The sequence below is a fragment of the Berghia stephanieae genome, chromosome 3, assembly GCF_034508935.2.
Source record: "Berghia stephanieae isolate SIO BIC M18660-M18661 chromosome 3, UCSD_Bste_1.3, whole genome shotgun sequence".
Lineage (NCBI taxonomy): Eukaryota > Metazoa > Mollusca > Gastropoda > Nudibranchia > Aeolidiidae > Berghia > Berghia stephanieae.
Genome location: NC_088362.1, coordinates 6,671,455 through 6,692,491, shown reverse-complemented (window position 1 = coordinate 6,692,491; position 21,037 = coordinate 6,671,455). Strand labels below are relative to the sequence as shown.

The window sequence follows — 21,037 nt, the reverse complement described above, 5'->3', positions numbered from 1 at the left end:
TGTTTAGATATTATATATGATTTGTAAACATTTGAGTGTATCCCTCTTAGTGTGGACCTGTGCTTGAGTCTGGATGAGACTTTTAGGTGATCTCAAACTAAGCACTTTGATAGTGTGCTCTTGGAATCTGCATCTGTTTCCTATTTGAACCAATTCCCCTTTGGCTTACCTTTTCTTGTTTGCTTTAATTTTAATTCTAGAACTTTTTACTATCCCATTTTCTTCCTTTATACTGGTGCTGATACCTTAATGTGTTGCAAGCGCTGTAAAACCCTTAAAAAAAACACACACAAAAAACTAGCATTCGCTTCACATGCAAAGGGACTAAGTTCGATAACTTTTTGGCACTTTCAGGTCATTACTTAATCATCTTGTAGAATTGAATGAGCAAGAATGGAAATCAATCACAAAGCACTAGTCAACAAGTCCAAGAGAAATGATACACCGTTTTAATACCCTTTCTAATACTATTTCCATTGGAAAGTTCGGAAAAAATGTGTCTACTTTATACTAAAAATTGAGCTTTTATATAGCGCAATATCCACTAAATGTGCTCAAAGCGCTTTACTAGGGGTCCCCGGTCAACAGCAACATTTAACATGTAGGACGGGCCTATTAGGCGATATTACAATGTTTCGGACAAAGACACCGCTATTAACGGCCAGGTACTCCTTTTACACCTGAGTACGGTGAGAGAATGTGAGTAAAGAGTCTTCTCCAAGGACTTAACTACGCGCCGAGTGCGAGGCGTGAACCCAGGACCTTTCAATCCGAAAGCGAGTGTCATACCACTAGACCACATAGCCGCTACTAAACCTATGGTCAAGAAGGTAAGGAGGTAAATGAAAATGGCTTACTCACTCTGAATACTGACTCTTGTGTTAATCAAATGAATTGAATATATTAAAAATAAATAACAACATGCAAATCATATGTAACCAATCATCTCTATAGGGATGACACTTATAAATCAAATTGAATTTTAAGTTTAACTCACTTAATCCTAGAGATTTTTGCTACTTTTCAAAATTTAGAAAAATGTATTAAAAATGAGCATCTACATAGATATTTTTTATTCAACTACCACTACCATTAACATGTAAAAATTAAAAACATTAGCTTTGATACTACGGCTAGAATTTGTCTCAGAAAAATGTGATAAGTAGGCATGTGGTAAAAGTAACCGGGGTAAACTACGGATATTGTCGGTGTTAGGGGTGATTGAGTTAAATTATAAAATTTTATTTGAAACAAAACGCCTTCATTGAGCAGAGTGAGTTTTGGGGCATCGTGGCCCACAGTGGTACAGTCTTTGCTTCACACGTGGAAGACACTGATTTGACTACCTGCCGCAAACCAAAGTGTGTGGTCTTGAACAAGTCGCCTCGCCCTATCTCACTTTGCACCACTGCAATGTGGCTGACTCCTGGGTTATTCCAATTCCAGTCTTCCCTTGGAAAAGACAAATTTTCCCTTTCAATAAAGGGTATTATAAATGTAGCTGCTCGAAGCTCGAAGAAATAAATAACAATGTGAAATTGAATGTAAGCTTCAATTTATTACAAAAACAGATCAAATGAATGTTTCGGGTTTCCCCCTTTACCAAAAAAACAGGATGAATGAAACACGACAGATGAATGAGATAATGTGGTAGTGGCATTGTCAAGACAATGCCACTACCACATTATCTCATTCATCTGTCGTGTGCGGGTGGTTGGATGGGAGCATCACCCTTGAATCCTATACCTATGATGTTCGCATGGGTGTACGATCCGATAGTGATGTCGTTTCTTCTTCTCTTTACTAGCCTATCCTGCTTCTTTGGTTTGTGATTGTATTTTTGACAGGGGATATTTTTTTTTCTGTAAATCTTCTGCCTGTTTGTTCTCGGTTATTTATAATTTAGCTTATGATATCTTTAGGTTATGATTTTGATTTACATTTGTACTATTTTTGTTAGATTGCTTGTTTTTTTGTTTCAGCGGTCTCTCATATAACCTCAATTGTGTTGGAAGAGACCTAAAGCAACAAACAAACAAACAAACAAACATCTGTAGTGTTTCATTCATCATGTTTTGTTGATAAAGGGGAAACCTGAAACGTTCATTTGATCTGGTTTTGTAATAAATTTGAAGCTTACATTCAATTTCACATTGTTATTTATTTCTTTCAATAAAGGGAATTTTATTTTATTTGATTCTTAAATTTAAAGAAAAAAAAATTAAATTTCTAATTGTGGTGATTTTCATTGTATATTTTACTCAGAGATAATAACACTATTACATGGTGGGTCACATACAATATATTCTGTTAAAATGTAGTGCAATGTCCTTGAAGAATTTGTTCAATTCCAGCTGTCACTTTCCACACTGCGTGGGCCACGAGTGGGAAAAAGTCCACAACGTTCAATAACGATTTTTCCAATCTGTCTTGCAAACTATGAAGGGATTTGAGATTCACATTACACTGATTGGACCAAAATTTAACGGTTAATTCCAAGGTTCGAATGATAAAAAAACTACTTTCAATGGCTAGTGGGTGTATCGGTGTCCCAGTCTCTCGGGAACTGCGTAGATCTTGGCAGAATTCTTCCCAAACATCCATAAGACTGTCCAAGATTATTATTGAGAGGTGTGGTGAACTTGATCTTATAAATGATACCAGCATCTGCATCAATGAACGCTTTTGACGATGAGGCTGAAATAAAACAATAAACAAAAGAATAGACAAAACAAAATTAAAATAATTGAATAAGATTATCATTTCTAACTCTTGTCTATAAAACAACATACATTACATACACTGTTGACTTTACAAATACCGTACACTGCCCTAATGGTGAATGAAGTCTTTTACAAATATCGAGGCAGACCAACTACAAATATTCACAATATTAAACAGAGACTTTAAAAAAAAATAAAATATTGAGCTTTATATAGCGCAATATCCACTAAATGTGCTCAAAGAGCTTTACAAGGGGTCCCTGGTCAACAGTAACATTTAACATTTAGGATGGGACATGCCTCCTGTTAGACGATATTACAATTTTTCGGACAAAGACAACGCTGTTAACGGCCAGGTACTCATTTTACTCCTGAGTACGGTGAGAGAATTTAAGTAAAGAGCCTTTTCCAAGGACTCAACTATGCGCCGAGTGCGAGGCTCGAACCCAGGACCTTCTGATCCGAAACCGAGTGTCATACCACCAGACCACATAGCCGCAAGATGAACCTTCTCAGTTCGTATGTCTGTTCAACACCACTACCAACTGAATGACTGAGCCTTCTGAGATAAGTTGCATTTCTTAATTTGCACACTATTATTCCCAGCAATAATTCCAAACGATTCGTATCTATCTCTAATATTAATATTGCTAATGATACGAGTGCCTGTCCCGTTTTCGTGAAAATATTTCTTGAAGTGTTTGATATCAAGGAAAAATTGATATTGCTCTTAGCTTCATATAAAATTTCCTGACCAGAGACAAAAGAATAATGAAGAGGAAAATAAAAAATGAAAATATAACTGTGGGAGAGTACAAGAAAAATATAAGAACATGATAATTTTTTAAAAGTTTAAAAACTTGATGACATTGTAACATTTTACCAATAAAAAAAAACGTAGCTTAAATGATAAAACAGATTTCCAATTTGAGCTTAAAAAAAATAAAATAATGAGCTTTAAATAGGGCAATATCCACTAAATGTGCTCAAAGCGCTTTACAAGGGGTCCCTTATCAACAGCAACATTTAACAAGTAGGACGGGACATGATGCCTATTAGGCGATATTCCAATTTTTCAGACAAAGACAACGCTGTTAACTACCAGGTACTCATTTTACACCTGAGTACGGTGAGAGAATGTGAGTAAAGAGCCTTTTCCAAGGACTCAACTATGTGCTGAGTGCGAGGCTCGAACCCAGGACCCTCCGATCCGAAAGCGAGTGTCATACCACTAGACCACATAGTCGCACAAAAAAATAACATCTTACCGGAAATTGATAAGGATTGGACGGCCTCTTGATTTTTGATAAGACTGTTTCAATTAATCGGCACACTTTCTCCATTATGTGATCGATATCTTCCAACCAAGGGTGATGACAGAGGAGGTTCGCGACGGCCTCTGAGGCTTTACAAAGATTTGACTCTGGAGGTGCCATTACATTTCTGTCCAGCACATCTGATAATATTGAAATGTTTTCTGACACTGTCTTGATGACGTCACCATCCTGTGATTCAGAAGAGTAATGTCAGTTTTAGAGATGAAATAAAACACACAAAAAAAATAACCAAATACTAATTTTATCCAATAATATTCTACCTCCCCCCCTTTCCCCCAAGTAAAAAAAAAAAAAAGACAAAACAAGAAAAAACTCCGTAAAAAACTTGTCCTGTTGAGAAAGGTCAAAATACAGGATCTCGAATTTTGCAACATTGTTAAAAGGAAAGAAACCGAACTGAAAAGAACAATAATTTTCTGCTTATTCTAGGTAAATGAATGGTCGATTACAAGAACTCGAAAGGAGAGGAAGAATTCTTCGTGACTGAATGGGTGAGACTCATTGTTAACTCTAGCAACGGTGTTGTGTCCGTAGTAGTGATAACATTTTGCTTAACCTCACATTGGACTCAGAGGGTCCCAGAAGCTCAGTATTAGAGCACTTGCTTCCTATGCAAAAGGACTGAATATGACACCGGATGAAGTCATGCTTTCTTTCTGAAACCTCTGTCCACTGAGCAGTGACTGGGTAGCTGGGTCTGTCAGTGTCAGATCTGGTAGACAGTACTTTGCAATAGGTTAGCATCCTATCCAAAGGATTGCAAGCAATTGCTATAGCCTGTTTCACACAACAGAAACTGGGATAACCTCAGGCTCCATGAGTTTACTGGCTTTGAAGGACTACTTTTTTCATTTTGGACTCGGCCATGATTTTGTACCAGACTGTAGACAAAAACAATGACTATATAAAAATGATGGAACTGGAACTCCCGTTTCTCACTGAATATCAGTGCTTGGTTCATGAAATTGAATTTGTATACAAATAAAAACGTTATACTCAACTGCAAATTTATCTGTTTAAACTTTAGTAAGTGAGCTACATATCCTATAATAAAAATGTGATAAATTAATGATAGATAACCAATAATATTTAAATTGATGATTTTAAAATACGAAACAGTAATGTTCTCATATATTATTCCTCTTTGTGTAAATGCTTAATTAATAAAATGTCTTTGAAAATGTAATATAAATTATACAATAACATTGATTTACTCACTCACACCGTATGGAGACCCATTCAGCGATCGTACACACTAAATATACATGTTTTACAAAAAAAAAAAAAAAACCCATAAAAATTGATACTGGATAAATTAAAACTAAAAATAAAACAAATCATTATTAACTAATCGTGCAGAAAAAAAAATTCTATGATAGAATTTCTTTTTTTTTTGTTGAAAAGATAGCTTTTCAGCTTGAACTCACATTGAACCTTTGATACGATGAGGCAAGATTTTTCAAACAGACAACACTCTGAATGAACTTAGAATTTTCAATTTCTAAAGCCATCAATTCTACTTGGTTGTTACAGGTAGTCTCATCAGTGTCTAAATGGGCCTGAAATGGTATTAATAATAATAATAATAATAATAATAATAATAATAATAATATTAATAATAATAATAATAATAATAATATTAATAATAATAATAATAATAATAATATAATAATAATAATAATAATAGTAATAATAATAATAATAATAATAATAATAATAATAATAATAATAAGAGTGATAATAATAAAAATAATATAATAATAACAATAACAACTATAATAATACAATGATAATGATGACCACATGAAGAACTACTTGTCTTGAATATTGATGGTATACAGGTTACTAAAAGGCTCACCAATTCTGACTGCCAAAACAATTATAAACAGCTTGTTTTAAGTATTTGAAGTCTTAAACCCCTTATGATCTGTTCGAAAAAATTATGTGGGAACTGATCAGAACTAAAAGCAACAATGTGAAGTTGAGTTGAATCAACTGCATAGTATATCATATTGAAGTCTCAAAACCCATTTGCACTTATACCAACTGTTGTGTTCTTAGATCATCCATCCTCGTCGCCATTTTGTTGTGTTCTTAGATCATTAATTAATAAGACGTATTATTCCAAGAATCAACAAACCAAATTGTTACAGTAAAGAACATTTATTAAACAACATAACATAAGATACATGTGTACAGGATGACGATTGGATACAGAATGACTCTCAACAAGGTAGTGACTGGAACAGACGCTAGTTGTGAACGATACTACATCAGATGGACGATACAAGTTATGATACTTGAATACAATAACTTTCATTCACAACACCAACTAACCTTATTTTGTGCATTGTCCGAAGGGGGAGGGGTTAAAGAATGCATGACGCTATCATCATTCCCAATGTTATCTGAAAAACAGTTTGGATTGAAATTATATTTAAAGCAAGGATGGATGCTACATCAGCATAAAAGTGTCACGGTCATAGGGAATTCACATATTGGGACCAAGCACGAGTCACAATTTCGTCAATGAGCATAGAATCCAGCCCATGTGCCTGCTGGTCCAGTTGTCGAGCTCTTCAAGTAGGCAATAAAAGTTCGATGCATGAGGCTGTCTGCGTCCATGCATAATATGCCAATATGATGACAAAGATAATGACTTAATGACCCATTGCCTAAGAGCGGTATTATGTCGCGGTCTCTAAGATAGCAAAACTTTAATTTGTGGTAAAAAAATATGAAATTTGTGTTAAGTTTCTATTTTATTATGTGTGGCCATAGGGTCTTGTAGCAGGCCTGTCCTGGAATACAGCCACCGCAAAAGCAGCCGATCGCAAAAAATGGAGATGTCTGGTGGATGTCCTATGTGCCTCAAGGCCCGAAGAGGATTAAGTAAAGTAGGTATAGGGTCTTGTCCTATGACATTCAGTACATCTAGGGTTCGAATCCTGCTCTAAGAGGCATATAGTTGATGTCTTTGGAATAGGCTCTTTACTCACATTCTCTCATCTTACTCAGGTGTAAAATGAGTCCCTGACCGATAACAGTGTTGTCTCTGTTGCAAAAAAAAAAAAAGTAATATCACAGGCATTATGTATTGTAAGTGTGCAGTTGGCTAGGGACCCCTTTTAAAGTGTTTTAAGCATGTTTATGGATATTGCGCTATATAAATGCTCATAAGTGCTCATAGTGCGGCTATGTGGTCTAGTAGTATGAAACTCGCTTTTGGATCGGAAGGTCCTGGGTTCGGGCCTCGCGCACGGCGCATAGTTGAGTCCTTGGAAAAGACTCTTTACTCATATTCTCTTACCATATTCAGGTGTAAAATTAGTTTATATCGCCTAACAGGCATCATGTCCCGTCCTAAATGTTAAATGTTGCTGTTGGCCAGGGACCCCTTGTAAAGCACTTTGAGCACATTTAGTGGATATTGTACTATATAAAAAACTCAATTTTTAATTTTTTTTTTTAAAATGCTCATAATGGATATAGTTTCCTCAGGTGATGAAAACTAAAATTTCATATTTCATATCATTTCTACTTTAAATCCACTTTCTGGCTCCTAGTTCATCCCAACATAATACCTGTTTGAGGAGGTGGATCACAAATAAAGTTGTGGTGTAAATGTTTGGGTTGCATAGTTTCTAGTTTTGTCAAAGCAATATTGAAAATATACAGCGATTAACTTGGAACAATGAGATCAAATCTCATACCTTTTTTTTCTTGGGTTAAGGCACTTTATTTGCAGGCTGTGCAACTTTATTCATGAGTCGATTAAAAAAAAAAAGTAAAAAGTAAAATTTAGCTTTATATAGCGCAATATCCACTAAATGTGCTCAAAGCGCTTTACAAGGGGTCCCTGGTAAACAGCAACATTTAACATGTGGGATGGAACATAACGCCTGGAGGCGATATTTCAATTTTTCGGACAAAGACAGCTCTGTTAATGGCCAGGTACTCATTTTACACCTGAGTACGGTGAGAGAAAGTGAGTAAAGGACCCAACTATGCGCCGAGCGCGAGGCTCGAACCCAGGACCTTCCGATCCGAAAGCGAGTGTCATACCACTAGACCACATAGCCGCATATAATACTTAATACTTAGACTGTGATGGGTTTTGTAAGAGAGTAATCGTGAAATGGAGATTTGGTTTCCAATGACCTGCTGGTGAAGCATTATGAATGAAAATGTGTGGCTATGTGGTCTAATGGTATGACATTCGCCTTCAGATCAGAAGTTCCTGTGTTTGAGTTTTGCTCTGCGCAGCGCATAGTTGAGTCATTGGAAAAGGCTCTTTACATTCTCTTACAGTACTCAGGTGTAAAATAGGTACCTGATCGTTAACAGCGTTGTCGTTAATATTGCCTAACAAACGTCATGTCTCGTCTCACATGTTACATGTTGCTATTGGCTTGGGACCCCTTGTAAAGTGCTTTGAGCAGGTTTAGTAGATATTGCACTAGGTGTATAAATCCCAAGTTTTTAAAAGAAATTAATAAACAGATTGACTGTAACAATAACTTTAAACATAAATTGAAAAAGAAAATGGTTGATTACAAATAAGTACCTGTTTCCCCATTGCGGGTATCAGATTTTGCAATCTGCTTTTCCAACTTTGAAATTTTCAATCTAGCTTCAGCATAATCATTCTCCAACTGCGACTGCTTCAATATAAATTTCCTCTGCAAACTTTCTGCATATTCCAGACTTGATGTTCCTTCTGGTTTTCCTCTTATAACAGCGATTGCGACTGCTACTTTAAGAGCTAACATTGTCTCTGGAAAGGCCAAAGGAATATAAAATGAATAAAATTCAAATGTTGAAAATTGGAAGCCCGTGATACAAAATATATGAACAACTGAAATTGCATTTGTCTGCATGTCTGTTGAGTTAATTCCTGATCTGGTTGATGAAAAAATTCTCTGGGAGAAAAATTGTGGTACACTTTTTTCCATTATAATATAAATCAGTTTAATTAAATTTTGATGCAATGACCATCGAAATCATTTTATGTACCGTGTATCATTAGGCTCAGGTACCCAATAGGTTGATCAATTGTGCACTTGACTCACATCCTAATGTTTCTTCATGTCTATCCGGTAGTCAGTGGATAGCTATCTACGATCAGATTTGGTGGAAAATATTTTGCAACAGGCCTGCATTAGATCCAGATGGTAGCACGCAGTAGTTAAGGACCATTTAAAGTTTACAATAGACAGAATAAATTCTTACTCCATGACTTTGAACAACCCTTAGATGAAAGACCCGAACTTATCAATAAGAAGATTATGGAAGAACATGATTTGAAATTTGATGAATTTATTTTATGAATGATAATGATACTGATACTCAAAACTGACGATGGCAATCTTAAATTGATGATAATAAATATTTTTCAGGGGCGAATATGAACTTGATTGGGAGGCCTTCCGAAAGCTCCTACATCCCCAGTATTCTTGTTTTTAATAATGTTCTTGTAGGGGGTTTGGGAGGGGGGAAACTTTTTTTTTTTTTAATCTCCCCCTCCCAAAACATTATAAAAAAGTTTTCCCCCTCCCAAACCCCCTATTAGAACAAGAATACTGGGGATATAGGAGCTTTCGGAAGGCCTCCCATTTGATTCGATGAATTCCAGTTCTTACAGGCCGTGGTCGAGTGATCGGATATAGATGTTTGATCTAAAAGCATCGGTATTTAGTCTAGTATTTTGGTGCAAAACCGAAAGTCATAATCGGAGTAAACAAAAATAAGCAGCCAAGAAAGGAAGAAGAACTCTTTTATATTCTATGTCAAATTTGGTTTAATCGGTTCATATTTCTGAATTCATGTCATTATGATGTCATTCGCGTTCGAAAATTCATTGCTCAATCCAGAGACCTGTTATCAATATAAACGGTCTTTTGTCAACGAGTACTTATTTGCGGGTCTGATAACTCAAATTGTTACGGGCTCATTTTTGTAATCGAAATACTCTCAAACCGACGCAAAAAATATTTCATTAGTCTATCAGATATTTAAAACGCAGTTCTCGACAAAAAGCAAAAAAACAACAAAAAAACAACAAACAAACAAAAAGCAATAAAACCCAACAAACAAACAAAAAACAAATCAAAACAAAACAAATAAAAAACACAAATAACTAACGAGAAAACCCCCACTAAAAACAACAACAACAAAAAAAAAAACAAAACAAAACAAAAAGAGAGCATCCAGATGCCTCCAGACTGCACCAGACGGCTCTGGGGGCTGTTGGAGGCTCCAGATGGCCTCCGGATGGATCCAGGCTGCTTCTGGATGGCTACAGACGGAGGTATGTATGTATGTTGTTTCAAGTTTAACACATTTGTCAAGAGAGAGCCACCTACGAAAACCTAATGTTTTGCAATAAAAACTAAAATGCTACCCTTTTAGAGGCAATTATTTTTCAGGGATGGGCCCGTTATAACAAGGAAAATTGAACGGGACTTCCCAAACCCATTATCAGGTAAAATAAAATTCTGACTTGAGAAATGTAATTTTTACTGACGACACAACAAAAACAACAACACATATCGTACGACTAGCACAGATATTGAACAGTAAAAAGATGAAAATAAATCGTGTTGCACAGCCGGACTGCCTTAACTTGAGCGTTTATATAGCGCAATATCCACTAAACGTGCTCAAAGCGCTTTACAATGGGTCTGTGGCCAACAACACATAACATGTAGGACGATATTACAAATATTTGGGACAGAGACAACGCTGTTAACGGCCAGGTTCTCATTTTACACCTGAGTACGATGAGAGAATGTGAGTAAAGAGCCTTCTCCAAGGACTCAACTATGCGCCGAGCGAGGCTCGAACCCAGGACCTTCCGATCCGAAAGCGAGTGTCATACCACAAGACCACATAGCCGCACAGGGACGTAACTGTTATCGTGATCCAATGAAAATGAAATAAACTGAGTTATCTTTCTTGGAACACTTCAACTGTTCGGGGGTGTTTAACTGTTGAAAGGTCTTCAATTATAAAATACAATAAGAAAAACAAAAAGAAAAACGAAAAGGGATCATTGAAAGGGCTTCATTAATAAAAAACAAAACAAAAACAAAGAGAAAAACAAAAATAAAAACGAAACAAAACAAAACAAAACAAACAAACCATAAAAAGAAAAATAAAGATATCGACGAAAATGAAAAAGGATTCGACATTTTACTTTATTGAACGTATTGTGACATTCATTTAACAAAATTTGGGCTTATTTCTGTCATAATTTGATTACACAGATGATCCCGTTGTTTGGGTGTTCTTTCTCTCTCTCACTTACACACACACACACACACATACAAACACACACACACACAAAACACTCACACACAGACACAGACACACACCTTGTAAACTTACAATTAAATTAACGTTTTTCAAAAATTATCTCTTCATGCAAATACGCCTTAAGCCTCTATGGAATGAATATGCAGTAGAAATATGCTTATTATTATTTTTATTATCATCATCATCATCATCATCATCATCATCATCATCATCATCATCATCATCATCATCATCATCATCATCATAATAATAACGTAATGAAAACGTATATAGCGCTATAACTCGAAGACAGTAGAAAACGGTAGGGGCTGACTGAAGCCGGTGATCGTAAAATAGTACCTAAAGAGTGAAAATGGAGAGGCTTCGTATGGGAAAAAAACAGACAATGGACGTTTCGGGTACAAACCCTTCGTCAGCATAACAATACACAAACTAACGTGGAAAACAAATAAAATATAATGCAAAATAACTTGTATCGAAAGTACTCAATAGTGGTTGCAGTATGAATTCTGGATATTTTACAGGTCTTCAAAGATGTCAAGAAATTAATCAATTAATTAGTGTGGCTATGTGGTCTAGTAGTATGACACTCGCTTTCGGATCGGAAGGTCCTGGGTTCAGGCCTCGCGTTCGGCGCATAGCTGAGTCCTTGGAAAAGGCTTTTTACTCACATTCTCTCGCCGTACTCAGGTGTAAAATGAGTACCTGGCCGTTAACAGCGTTGTCTTTGTCCGAAAAATTGTAATATCGCCTAACAGGCGTCATGTCCCGTCCTACATGTTGAATGTCGCTGTTGACCAGGGATCCCTTGTAAAGCGCTTTGAGCACATTTAATGGATATTGCGCTTTATAAAGCTCAATTAAAAAAAATAATTTAGTCAGCCAAAATGATTTAAATGGAAAATAAAATAGGACGAATTATTCTATATAGGGTCTAAATTAAACAAAGCTCTCCTTTGGTACAAGCACGGAGAAGAATGCAAGGCTGGTAGAAGAAGAGTTGCTCTTCAATTTGTCCTCTTCCAGTTAATCCTCATTTCCTACCTGATTCCGTATTCGACATCTCTCTCTCCTTTCTCTCTCTCTCCTTTCTCTCTCTCTCTCTCTCTCTCTCTCTCTCTCTCTCTCTCTCTCTCGTTCTCTCTTCTTTCCCTCTCTCTCCATTGCTTTCTCTTTCTCCCTCTATTGCTCTCTTCTCTCTCTCTCTCTCTCTCTCTCTCTCTCTCTCTCTCTCTTTCTCTCACCTCACTCTCTCTCCATTGCTTTCTCTTTCTCCCTCTATTGCTCTCTTCTCTCTCTCTCTCTCTCTCTCTCTCTCTCTCTCTCTCTCTTTCTCTCACCTCACTCTCTCTCTCATTCTTTCTCTCTTGCTCCCCTCATTGCTCTCTTCTCTCTCTCTCTCTCTCTCTCTCTCTCTCTCTCTCTCTCTCTCTCTCTCTTTCTCTCACCTCACTCTCTCTCCATTGCTTTCTCTTTCTCCCTCTATTGCTCTCCTCACTCTCTCTCTCTCTCTCTCTCTCTCTCTCTCTCTCTATATATATATATATATATATATATATATATATATATAATATATATTATATATATATATACATACATAATATATATATATATATATATATATATATATATATATATATATATATATATATATATATATGAGCCAAGGTCAAAAGGTGCCCGCCTGATACCAGTGTTAAGAAAATTTGATTTTTACTTAATTATGGGCTGTTTTCATTGGGTTAATGCTTGTAATCAATTGATAATATGAAGAAAAGATAAAATGAGATAGCTCAACATACTCTGTTCAACAGAATATGAAATAAACAACTTGAAAGTGACATTTGAATGCTGTTTGGCATGTGCTTAGAACGAGGTCAACGCATCACCTTTTTAGAAATCATGTAGAAATTAAATGTGATGTTTTAGCTCACGTGATTGAAGTTTGACTAATAGTATAAAGTCAAAATTTACTTTTAAACGCAATTGCAGTATATTACATATCTGATTAAGTTTCATATAGAGTTCTTAAAAAGTTGGTGTTGCTTGTGACCTTTGGTGTAATCAAACACAGCACAATACTAAGACTCGACACGAAACTTTAAAGCTCATGTTTAATGTTTATGAAATGTTTTATGATGAGAAAAAAGCATAGATTTACTATCTGAACTCAAATCTTGGATTAAATGTATACCGTTTTGCCGATATTGAGGTTGATTGGTTTTGGTGTCATTTGTCACAAGCAACACGGCATGCGTGAACACGTGGAAGTTTGTTTCGTTAAATGGCGATTCGCAATTTTGATCCACCCTTCTTACCAGTCTTTGAAGTGCAGCACTTTCATTTGCCTTTCCAGCGTGGCTCCAGGCAGAAAAGGTAAGTTGAACTTTGGTGTCATCGCTATTTTACATTGTCACAAGCAACACTTGATATTGGATATTATAAAGTGCCACCAAAAAATTATGTTTTCAGCTGTTATTCTATTTACAAATATGATATTATGACATCTCACATAAGACTGTGATTTTGACACAGTTAATTATTTCCTTGTAATTCTAATTTTTTTATGTTTCAGGGTTGTATCAATCAAGAAAAAGACAAAACTCCAGCTTTTGACGAATCCAGATAAAAGAAGGGTTGTCAAGAAATTTGATTTGATTTACTATTAACACACTAAATTACTACAAACTAGCAGATTTGAGCAGTAGGGCGGATATTACCGTATGGTTACATGAATTCACTATCATGGCTGATATTTATCTAGTGTTTGTGTGACTTCTGGTACTTTTTGTGACCATTGGTGTCATTGGTTAAAATGTCACAGGTGACACTTAAGTTTGAAGTTTCTAATGTGTTTCTGTTTTCATGTTCTTCAAAACTTGAAATGTCATTGAATTACATTAAACAGGCTATATTACATGTGTTCAGTTGCTATTCTTGATTTATTGAGGCAAAATTGCGTTCTAGTGCCGATTTTGACCAAAGTAATAGCAACAATGGTATTACTAATTTCTAAGTATATTTCCAATTTGAAAGTATTTAGTTTCTTAAAATATTATTGAATTTCATTTTAGAGTAGGCTATTGTGATTTTTTGACTGAAAATAATGATATATTATGGACGAAAGTGTGATTTGGTGTTGCTTGTGACATAAGTAATGGTGTCACCGGTCGTATGTCACAAGTCACATTCAGATTCTCTATTTTTCATGTATATTTCTATTTTTGAAGTCTTTGGTTTCTGAAACATTATTAAATTCCATATTTAACTGTGGTTATTACACTGGTTTGACCGAAATTAATGATATATTGTCGAAATTGCAATTTGGTATTGCTTGTGACATAAGTAATGGTGTCATCGGTCTAATGTCACAAGTGACACAATGTCGATAAATAAGATATGCTTTGGTCACATTATTTCCCAAAATTTTATTCCAAAAGTTTCTGAACATTGCTGGTAATAAGCATATGCAATATTGTTGTTGTTGTTAATGTACAAACATTATTATGAAATAATATATTTGCATTCTATGTTGCTTGTGACCGATGACACCAAAAAGCAACATTTTCTCCAATAGTTGGTAATATTATTATACTATGATTGTTGTTGATTGTGTCTTTTTGTCTATAACTTACTAAATAAAGTTTGATACTCAACAAAAATCATTTGGTTATTGAGTTTTTTGTCTAATTTTGGTGTCACCGGTCACAGGTGACACCAGCAACCTATAGGTATTGTTGACGATATATTGCTGCGTTAGACCTTAAAGTTATCTAAAGGGCCTTGGATTCATGAAGTACAGGGTTTTTGCTAGTGCCGCGCTGAGGACCGGTCCCACGGACCGGTCCCACGGTCTTTTAGCTGTGAACCGAGGATCGGTCCGATAGGGAAGACCGGCGGCGGTCCTCACTTCTTATCACCTTTCCACGGTCTCGCGCCATACTAGGCTACTTCCCCAGCGATTCGTTGCCTCGGTTGCCTATCTTCCACCAATCACCACCCATCCCACTTAATTAATCGCACCACCCCCCTTTGCCATACACTAAACGACACAGACGACCATACAGGCAGACGACCACCAACCTCCACTCCGCAAACCGCCCTTTCGTGTGTGAGATGGGGGGAACAGGAGGCGCACGCCTTGGACGATTCCATTATACGGGGTAAATTTCAAAATTTACTACACCATAATGATCGCAATGACAATGATCTATGATGAAGGCATGACCCCTCTTCTCTAATGGGTTATTGTTTGAAATGTATGTGACTACTAAAGATGTGTGTGTTTGTGTGTGTGTGTGTGTGTGTGTGTGTGTGTCGAACCTAGCTAGTAGCAAATCCGATTTTTTGTTTTCTTTTGTCCATCTCTTGTCACCACTCCTTTCTATCGCAGTGTTGTCATTTAAAATAATACCTACAATAATATTAAAATTTCGTTTGGTGTTTTTACTAATCAAATAATATGAGTTTCATTAGTTTCTTCCTTCCAAAAAACCCAGTTATAACGTCTGAATTTTAAAAAAGTCCAATAGAATATTTGGGGACCCCGATAGCTCAGTTGATAGAGCACTCTCTTTATACGCAAAGGGCCAGAGATCGATCCCGGGTGCAGTCGAGTTTTTTCTGAATCCCTGTCTACTCAGCAATGAATGGGTAGCTGAGTTTGTTAGATCTGGCGAAAAGTCACCATCGACCCCTCTTATTACCTCATCCACCCCCTCTTATTATAACTTCACGTCTCTCTCTTACTCTTCAATGCTCGCTGCCCTCTAATGTGTGTGTGTGGTGGGGGGGGGGGGGGGGGGGGGGGGGGGGTAGGAGATGCGTGTGTGTATCAACGCCACGAACAACTCGATCAACGCCTTGGGCGATGCCATTATCTCCGTTAATGGGGATAAATTTCAAATTTTATTAAATTATCGAAGTAACAATGAAGTACGGTGAGCAAATAAAGAAGGCATCACCCCTCTTCTCTAATTAGGTTACAATTTGAAATGAGTGTGACTACTCCGTGTGTTTTACTCCTGTAGACCACGGTTTTCATCGTGTAGCGGTCTTTAACGGTTCAAGAATGAACGATCCCACGGTCTCAAAGGTCAAACCGGTTCGAATTTCCAACAGTCTCTCAGGAATGTTCAATGTCGAAAAGGACCGGTCCTAGGACCGGTCCTTGCGGTCTTCATTTCCCAAGGACCGTAGGACCGTGGTCCTTAAGCTTGCCAAGGACCGCCCCGCACTAGTTTTTGCTACGCATATAGAAACATGAATGGACTATTATGTCACTTTAATTTTGAGAAAAAAAAATTGCCACCTTTTGACCTTGGCTCATATATATATTTATCAACAAAAAAAAAAACAAACAAAATAAACAACTCAAACCCGTGTAACACACAGTCCTGACGATGGCCGTAAGGCCTGAAACATCGATGTAGACTGACCCCAACATCGTGGTAAATATTACAATAATAATTCGCTCCATTGTGTTACATGTCGAGCACTATTCGTACCATCCTTGTATCTAACACGTCATATATATATATAATATATATATATATATATATATATATATATATATATATATATATATATAAAATATATAATATATATATAATATATATATATATAAATATAAATGGGATCACTCACTTATATGTGGCCAAAACATATGTTTCTGTGGCTTTCATCCACGTCGTCAGTTGGCATATTGTCCGCAGAATAATTATATATATATATATATATATATATATATATATATATATATATATATATATATATATATATACGCATTTACACTCTGTAAGTCATTCATATTCCCTTCAGGAATCTTATCTCTTTGCGTATCCTTCCCGCAATTCTGTCAATACAACTTCATGACATAATCATTCTTGTGGTCTCCCAGTCTGTATTTTTCTTGACCCTCTCTCGTTTCCCCCAGAACGATTACAGAACAAGGCCGATTACTCCACCTTTCTTTGTGATCTAATTCAGCAAAGCTGGTCAGTCGCTGAGTTAAGAACCACAACAACAACAACAGAAAACTGATGACAGCAAAGTGAAAAAGAACCAAATTCCGAACATGGTTTAACGAATTGAAAAGACCCAGTCAGCCGATGACAGTGACAGCTAGCTTACCTCCCCAAAATACGGTTCATCGGATTCTCTGGAGCAGACGTTATTATTCTTTGTTCTAGTCCTTCTAAAGAAATAATTTCAAAGTAATCTCCCCTTTATTCTTTTTGTTTACGTTCTTTCACCGCTGATTTGTTTTGAAAACAACACGTTCTCTCTAATGTAAACTGTTCATGTGAAGAATGAAAGGGGTAAATAGAGTTCACTTTCTGCCTTGAGCTCACCGGATAATCAAAAGCCCTTTCGTCTCAGATTGTTTCTTTCGATTTTTAGTTACGTAAACCAGTCCCCAGACAGCGAATAAAGACACAAAGAGACCAGGCAGGGGAATAAAGGTGTTGTTGGCCCAGCACTGTTTTCATTATGTTGGAGCTCTCCTGCGCTATGCAATTTTTGTTGTTGTTGTTGATGATTTCATTTTGAGACAGAGGGAGAGAAAAGAGCAAAGGATATGTTTAAAGAAGATAAAAGATTCAACAAAACCCAATAGCACAAAACTATTATGAAGGTAATGATGAAAATCTCAATGCATCCTGCACATGGACTTCTAATTAAAAAAATAAAACAAAACAAAATACAACAACAAAGAAACAAACAAACAAAAACAAAACACAAACAATTTTTAAAAAAGGAAAAAAAACAACAACAAAAAAAAAACCCCAACAAAACAAACAAAAACAAAACAAACTAAAAAAAAAAAGAAGAAAAAGCCCTCAAAAAAGCAAACAACAACAAAAACAAAAAACAACAACAAAAAAAACAAAACAAACAAAAACATTGATAACAAGGATAATGATGATGGTGGTTAGAAGGAGAAGTTAATGATGGTGAAGGAGGGAAGAAGGAGGAGGAGAAGAAGGAACAGCAGGAGAAAAGAGGGAGGAGGAGGAACCTAGGAGGAGAAGAGATAGAAGGGAGATGTAGAGAGGGGGAGGAGAAGTTAATGATGGTGAAGGAGGGAAGGAGGAGGAGAAAGAAGAGGAGCAGGAAGAAGAGGAGGATGAACTTAGGAGGAGAAGAGATAGAAGGGAGATGTAGAGAGGAGGAAAACGAGAAGAAGAAGAAGAAGAAGAAGAAGAAGAAGAAGAAGAAGAAGAAGAAGAAGAAGAAGAAGAAGAAGAAGAAGAAGAAAGGGATGAGGAGGAGGAGGAGGAGAAGGAGGAGGAGATGGATGAGGAGGGGAGGAGTAGGAGGAGGAGGAGGGTTGGGGGGGGGGGGGGCGAGAAGAAGAAGAAGAAGAAGAAGACCGATCCAATAAAAGATTTTCCTCGACGGCTACTCCACCTTAAAGTCGCCAGCCATTGGATGTTTATACAAGTCAAACTGTAACAAGCCACTTACACGGATAGCTCAACGGTAGTGACGCTGGAATGTTTTCCTTTTGGTCACTCAACTGGTCAAAACATTGTTCCCTGGTACCCTCACGACCACGACCACATAGTATGTCGGGACATCTTCAGTCAGTCACACAGCTAGACCTTTAGGTTATAAGTTAGTTTATAAAACTCGAACTAGATAGGTTTTACTAATGTTATGGTCACAAACCTTTATTCTTTGTTATTATTATTATTATCATTATTATTATTATTATCATTATTATTATTATCATATTATTATTATTATTATTATTATTATTATTATTAGTATTATTATCATTATTACTTGCTTTATTATTGATTTTACTTACTTGATTTGTTGATGAAATTATGATATTCTTCTATGAGTTATATTGGCAATTGCAAAAAAAAAAATAAACTTTTGAATCTTTTGAATCTTTGTTTCTTTTGAACTGTGACCCTTCGCCTCAAAACGGTATTTAAAAAAAAACTCGAGCTTTTATATCGAGCAATTTCCACTTATCGTACTCAAAGCGCTTTACAAAGGGTGCCTGGTCAATAGCAACACTGCCGTTTTATTAAAGAACACAGTATGTGCTATATGATTAACATTGCATATCGGGCCTACTGTGTTTTTAAAAACGACGGTAGAACACGGCGATATTACATTTTTTTCCGTCAGAGGTAAATCTGTTAATGGCCAGGTAGTCAGTTTACACTACCTGCGTATGGTGGGAGAATGTGAGTAAAGAGCCCTTTTTAAGGACTCAACCAAAGAGCGTGTAGGTAACGATTGTTATGTTACCCTACACACTCTTTGACTCAACTATGCACTGAGCGAGGCTCGAACCCAGGACCTTCCGATCCGAAACCAAGTGTCATACCACAAGACCACTTAGCCATTATGTCGGGATGTCTGTGATGCTGAAAATCGAATTAATATCCAAAAATATCAGACTGGTTGCAAGGATTAATTTATCCAAGAATGCGCACATAAATAATTAATGGTTTTATGTGAATGGTCACGAAATATCTATGTAATCTAACGTGGAGGGCTGAATAAACGAATTCTTTCATTTCTTTGTATTTATTAAACTCGTTATATTTTTATCGTGCATGTCACATCTATCTATCAATCTATCTAGCTATCTATCTATCTATCTATCTATCTATCTATCTATCTATCTATCTATCTATCTATCTATCTATCTATCTATCTATCTATCTATCTATCTATCTATCTATCTATCGATCTCTCTCTCTATCTATCTATCTCTCTCTCTCTATCTATCTATCTATCTCTCTCTCTCTATCTATCTATCTATCTCTCTATCTACTATCTATCTATCTATCTATCTATCTATCCATCTATCTATCTATCTATCTATCTATCTATCTATCTATCTATCTATCTATCTATCTATCAATCTATCTATCTATCTCTCTATCTATCGATCTATCTATCTATCTATCTATCTATCTATCTATCATCTATCTATCTATCTATCTATCTATCTATCTATCTCATCTATCTATCAATCTATCTATCTATCTATCTATCTATCTATCTACTATCTATCTATCTATCTAGCTATCTATCTATCTATCTATCTATCTATTTATCTATCTATCTATCTATCCAGCCATCCATCCATCCATCTATCTATCTATCTATCTATCTATCTATCTATCTATCTATCTATACTCGCACATACTCTCAAGTTCGTTGTATTATTGGGCACGATAAAAATAACTCGTTTAATAAATATACAAAGAGATGAAAGAATCGTATATTACACAGCCAGCATGTGTGTTTACAAACAAAGGTCAACATCAGTTACACAACTGGTTAGGATCTGATAATCGGGGTCGTGGGTTTTATTTTATAAAACTCGAACTTTATAGATATTATAATAGAATATTTTAAAGCATTTGTATAGATAGTTCGAAGATGACGTCACTCAGGTCTTTGTTATTGTTTTTTTTTTTTGCCATCCGCGTTTATGAGTACTGATCTGTATTAACCCGACTATAAACGTTCATGGATACACACAGTTTTGTGTGTTGGTCCGTTATACTTCCGGATGGCAATGTTGTGAGCTTATTAGCCAAGTGCATACTATCTATAGATATTAATATAAATATTTTACAGCATTTGTATAGATAGTTCGAAGATGACGTCACTCAGGTCTTT

General features: G+C 36.1%; 1 protein-coding gene across 3 annotated transcripts in view; it reads right to left on the bottom strand.

The window, feature by feature from the left end:
• Positions 1-2,226: 2,226 nt before the first annotated feature.
• LOC144967072 (uncharacterized) overlaps positions 2,227-21,037 on the bottom strand; it is a 108,262-nt gene continuing 89,451 nt past the window's right edge. The window contains exons 1-6 of one of the 3 annotated variants that reach the window (XM_078903890.1): positions 9,703-9,819; positions 8,628-8,837; positions 6,398-6,468; positions 5,488-5,619; positions 3,992-4,228; positions 2,227-2,697 (exon numbers count right to left, since the gene is read on the bottom strand). In XM_078903890.1, the coding sequence (XP_078760016.1) occupies positions 2,311-2,697; positions 3,992-4,228; positions 5,488-5,619; positions 6,398-6,468; positions 8,628-8,832 (1,032 nt within the window). In that variant the 5' untranslated portion in view covers positions 8,833-8,837; positions 9,703-9,819 and the 3' untranslated portion in view covers positions 2,227-2,310. Of the gene's footprint in view, positions 2,698-3,991; positions 4,229-5,487; positions 5,620-6,397; positions 6,469-8,627; positions 8,842-9,702; positions 9,820-21,037 lie in introns of those variants that run through there. The other 2 variants (XM_078903889.1, XM_078903891.1) reach the window with 2 other exon arrangements.